The sequence below is a fragment of the Aplysia californica genome, unplaced genomic scaffold (genome assembly GCF_000002075.1).
Source record: "Aplysia californica isolate F4 #8 unplaced genomic scaffold, AplCal3.0 scaffold00056, whole genome shotgun sequence".
Lineage (NCBI taxonomy): Eukaryota > Metazoa > Mollusca > Gastropoda > Aplysiida > Aplysiidae > Aplysia > Aplysia californica.
Genome location: NW_004797326.1, coordinates 2,008,644 through 2,013,782, shown reverse-complemented (window position 1 = coordinate 2,013,782; position 5,139 = coordinate 2,008,644). Strand labels below are relative to the sequence as shown.

The following is a 5,139-nucleotide window of genomic DNA, read 5'->3' as shown; positions in this document are numbered from 1 at the left end:
TCTCTCACTCTCTCTCTTTTTCTCTCTCTCTCACTCTCTCTCTCTCCCTCTCTCACTCTCTCTCTCACTCTCACTCACTCTCTCTCTCTCTCTCTCACTCACTCTCTCCCACTCCCTCCCTCCCTCCCTCATTTTCACTCACTTTTTCTTTCTCTCACTTTATGAGTCACACACACACGCACACACACACACACACACACACACTCAATCACACATTCACAACACTGCTTACGGCTATATGTTTTCGCTATTTTATAAATTGTAGGTCGCTGTTGTGGGTGTTCGTAGGGTGCCTCCGTTGTGTCTGTCTGTTTGTCTATGCCCTGCTTTTTTTACCTGGTCATAAATGCTGCAGTGTTGATGCTCTTCTCTCTACCCATCGTCCTGTTTCACCTCTGACCTCTCTTCCTCTCTCACTGTGGCTAGTTGATTGACACCCCTGGTAAGTCCGACCTCTTTTCTTTTTTTCTTTTTTTTTCATCTATTGCTACTGTTTGTGTCTGTCTTTTTCTCTGCCTTGAGTGATCCTTATCATTTGATGCACTGCTCTTCACTGGTACAATCAAATCCCCTATCACCTTTGACCTCTCCTTCCCTCTAACCTCTGATCTCTCCTCCCTTCTCACTTGTGACCTTTCCTCCCCTCTGACCTCTTCTCACTTGTGACCTTTCCTCCCCTCTAACCTCTGACCTCTTCTCACTTGTGACCTTTCCTCCCCCCCCCCTCTGACCTCTGACCTCTGACCTCTCCTCCCTTCTCACTTGTGACCTTTCCTCCCCTCTGACCTGGCAGATGCTGTCCAAGAAAGACAAGAGCATGTATGAGAGGATGGCCGACCTGTTCTCCGAGAACAACAATCGACAGCGGCTCCGCGAGTACATGGAGAACGTGCGCCTGCCCTGTATACCTTACCTAGGTGAGCACGTCGGTCTCAAGATTGTGGGTGGTTGGCGGGTGCTCTGGTGTGGTTTGCTTCTTCTTTCCTATCAAACATCTATCGTTTTTATCTCCCCTCCTTCTTTTTTGTGTTTGTTACTCTCTTGTAACAACTCTTATCTTCGGCACTTATATGACTTCATTATGTTGCAAGTGCCGAAAAGCACTTACTAAAATAGTCTCTAGATATGGATGAGTCTGAAAAATAGACACATAAAAAAGTGGCCCGTTCCAGCAGTTTAACTCTTTACCTCTATGGAACATTACAGCAACTGCAGTAAACCTTCACCTATCACTACATGGCATTGGACAGCAGGGTGAGAGCCCAGCTGTTGCTGGATCAATAACAACTACAACTCTTTCATCTCTGAGTGGGGTGGTAAACCCTTTATGCACCAGCCCTCTTTTGGTACAAAATTTAAAAGTGACGTATTCATCACTAAATTTGTCATTAAATCAAAACAAGTGAGCCTATTTGATAGTTCTTCATCTAATGAATGAACTCTTCTAAGTAAAAGAGACCGCCTGTTTTTGGCAATTGTTGGCGGAAAGTAATTTGATGTCGAATTCGTCTTAAAGGAATAGGCCACAGTTCCGACCGTGAGCCGCTGTGAGGGACTTGCCAGAGATAAGGAGTTAAAGAAATTGGCCATAAATTATTAGACTCTTAAAAGTTCTCAACCAATTAACCATTACATTCTTCTTTTTTGGGTTTTTTTTTTGTTGTTTGTTGTATTTGCTTTCTTTTTCTATTTCCCCTTTGTCTTGTGGTCAGAAATGTGTTGCTCACCGTGGATTATCTCCCCGTGCCATGGTAAATCTTTTTCTTGTTTGTTCTCCTCGTGGCCGCATGCACCCGTAGGTCTGTACCTGACAGACTTGATCTACATCGACGTGGCACACCCGCACTCAGGCGGCCTGGAGAGCCAGCCACGGAGGGTCCAGATGAACAACATCCTGAGGGTCATCGCAGACTTCCAGCAGTCTGAGTACGGTAAGGACGCGCTCTTCTTTCTGTGGGGGTGGTTGGAGGGTGCTTTGCTGTGGTTTGCTTCTTCTTTGAGGATGATGCTTTTGGGAATTAAAAAAAAGGTAGCAGAAAATCTGGCATCCTTGCAGGAATGAACAGAAGAACGTTCAACCAGATTCCAGATTGTGCACTGGCACAATCAGTAGAAGGACCTTCGGCAACATTTTGGAGAGAGCAACAGAGCATCAATGGACATGTCCGGAGTGCAGGGATGTTGCTTCCTGAAACAAGAACAAGCTTCTTCTTTTTCTTCCCTATCAAGCACCTGAAGCTATTCTCTCTCTGGGTGATTGGCGGGTGCTCTATTACGGTTTGCTTCTTTTTTCCTGTCAAACATGTTTTATCCTTGTCTCTCCTCCTTGGGTGGTTGGAGGGCGCTGCTGGTAGGTCCTGCTTCTTTACTACTACTTCTTTACTTTCCCTGTATTGTTTCTGTCTGTCTGTCTTACTTTTTTCCAGCACTAAATGACCACTACTGTGTCGATGTGCTTCTCTTTACTCAAACAAACAAACAAACAAATGTGAGACGTGCTTACAAAATAAGTTACTTCTCGCTATCCACATATGGAGATATTGGCCAAAAATCGACACTTGGGTCAAATTTGTTGATTTCTTATTGAGGTCATATTTTTAAAGTACAACACGCCCTTTATGATTTCATACTTATAAATAGTAATAACTTCACCTATAAGCGTGATGTATCTATTTCCATGGAGATAAAATTGGAGAAGTTACTTAGTTTGTCAGCACGCTTCACAAATTGTCTCACCTCCTCCTTGCCTTTGTTTGCTCCTCTCTTGTATATAAAACGTGTGTGGGTGGTTGACGGGTGCTCTGGTGTGGTTTGCTTCTTCTTTCCTATCAAAAATCTATCATCCTTATCTCCCCTTCTTCTTTTTTATATTTGTTACTCTCTTGTAACACCTCCAATCTTTTGGCGCTCATATGACCTTATGCAGTTGCGAGCGCCGTAAAACCTCTACTACTAAACATCTAACAGGTGTACAATTTGTCATATGATGTTTCCTCTTGTGGTGTGTTCACAGAGAACTCGGTGGTGTTGGAACACATCCAGAACTACCTCAAGTCCGTGAGGTACATCGAAGAGCTGCAGAAGTTTGTGGAAGACGACAACTATAAGTAAGTCTCTGGGTGGTTGCTGGGTGGGAACTGAGGTGGTCTGCTTCTTCTACTGCTCTCTGGGTGGGGATCTGATGTGGCCTGCTCCTTCTTCTGCTCTCTGGGTGTGTTGCTGTTGTTTTCATCTTCTGTCTCTTGTGTGTGTGGTTGGAGGGTGCTACTGGGTGGTCCTAATTCTTTTTTGTGCCCCTGTGGTGTTTCTTTCTGTTTGTCTTTTGCCCTTTCCCTGCACTAAATGACTGTTGTGATGTTGATGTGTTTGTCTGAAAACTCTAACTGAAGGTTGAAATCTCCTGAGAAAATCAGACCATTTGTGTGGCAACGTACCATCCACTAAGTCTAAAAATGATGATGGTTGAAGGGCATCAAAAGCAGGTCGTAATCTCTATATTTGTGGGTGGTTTTTCTGTCCGTCTTACTTTTTTTATCTGCACTCCATTTTCTTTACTCTTTCAAATACATCTCAGAATGAAGAGGGTGAGTGAACAAGTCGCACCCTATTGCATAGATCAAGTCCCTTGTTGTCACATAGCAACAGGGCCGTTTTTCAGGAGGAGGAAAAGAAATTAGCCCTCTATTGTTTCTGTCTGCCTATATGATAATTTCCATGCACTAAGTGACCGTTGTTTTGTCGATGAACTTCTCTTAACTCATGCTCAAAATTTTTTATTTATGATGATTCATTTCCTATGCTGCCTCCCATTAATTTTGCTCCTCCGCACAGTGTTTCTCTGCTTTTATCGTATCGACTAGCATACCATTTTGACCATTAACCTACCATTCTAACATCTGGCTTACTACTTTGATAAGGGGCTCCGCATTTTGACCACATGCTTACTGTTTTGACAAATTTCAACTCTTTCATTCCTCTCATCACGCCAGCGGTTTGGCCCAGAGGGCACCACTGCTAGGTCCTACTTCTTCATTGTCCCTCTGTTGTTGGTCTGTCTATCGTACTTTTCCCACCACTAAATGACCATTGTTATGTCAATGTGCTTCTCTCTTCTCTCAAACAATACTCAAAATTCCTCTCACCTCCTCCTCCTCCTCCTCCTCCTCCTCTGTGTAGTGTGTAGTTCGTGGTTGCTCCTTCTTTCCTATCTAACATCTATCGTACTTTTCTCTACTCCTTTTTTGTGTATGTCACTCTCTTCTAACACATCTATTCTTCGACACTTACATGACCTTATTGTGTTGCAAGTGCCGTAAAACCCTAACTAAAACTAAACCTCCTCCTCCTTTATTCCACAGACTCTCCCTCAAGCTGGAACCCCCTGGTGCTGCCTCCTCCTCCTCCTCCTCCCGGGAGGATGTGAACACATACCCCCCAGCCTCACCCCACACAGAGCCCAGGAACCAGCTGACCGTCTCGCGAATCCCCCCGTCCCATCACAGAAAGTCACGCAGCCTCAGTGCCAAGTAAGTTCTTTCTACATGTTATTATTCTCTCTCTCTCTCTCTCTCTCTCTCTCTCTCTCTCTCTCTCTCCCTCTCCCACTCTCTCCCTCTTCCATCAGCTTCATTCCTCCACTATCACATCCCCCCTCTTTCTCTCTCTCTCTCTTCCTCCAGCTCCCTCCCTCACACCCTCTCTAGCTTCATTCCTCTACAATCACACCCCCCCCTCTCTTTCTCTCTTTCTCTCTCTCTCCCCTGGCTCCCTCCCTAGCTTCATTCCTCCACAATCTCATTCCCCCCTCTCTCTCTCTCTCTCTCTCTCTCTCTCTCTCTCTCTCTCTCTCTCTCTCTCTCTCCCCAGCTTCATTCCTCCACTATCTCATTCCCTCTCTCTCTCTCTCTCTCTCTCTCCCCCCAGCTTCATGTCGTGCGCACACCCTCAAGTGGAGAAGTCCCAGAGCCTGCCGTGCCGTGCGACGGCCCCGTACATCCAGGGCATCCGTCACCTGCTGGACGACAGTGTGCTGGAGGAGTCGCCGTGTGCCTCCAGCGACGGCTCGCTCTGCGGCAAGCTACAGACAGGTAACTCATTCACCCTGGCAAGCTCTTACTGTTACTGATCCCACCCATAATC

General features: G+C 45.6%; 1 protein-coding gene across 1 annotated transcript in view; it reads left to right on the top strand.

The window, feature by feature from the left end:
* The window catches only part of LOC101862101 (ras-specific guanine nucleotide-releasing factor RalGPS2), a gene marked incomplete at both ends in the record, with an annotated part of 49,164 nt that overhangs the window by 39,434 nt on the left and 4,591 nt on the right, over positions 1–5,139 (top strand). The window contains 5 exon segments of the mRNA XM_005093017.3: positions 794–917; positions 1,800–1,931; positions 3,014–3,107; positions 4,359–4,526; positions 4,924–5,087. Coding sequence (XP_005093074.2) covers positions 794–917; positions 1,800–1,931; positions 3,014–3,107; positions 4,359–4,526; positions 4,924–5,087 — 682 coding nt within the window.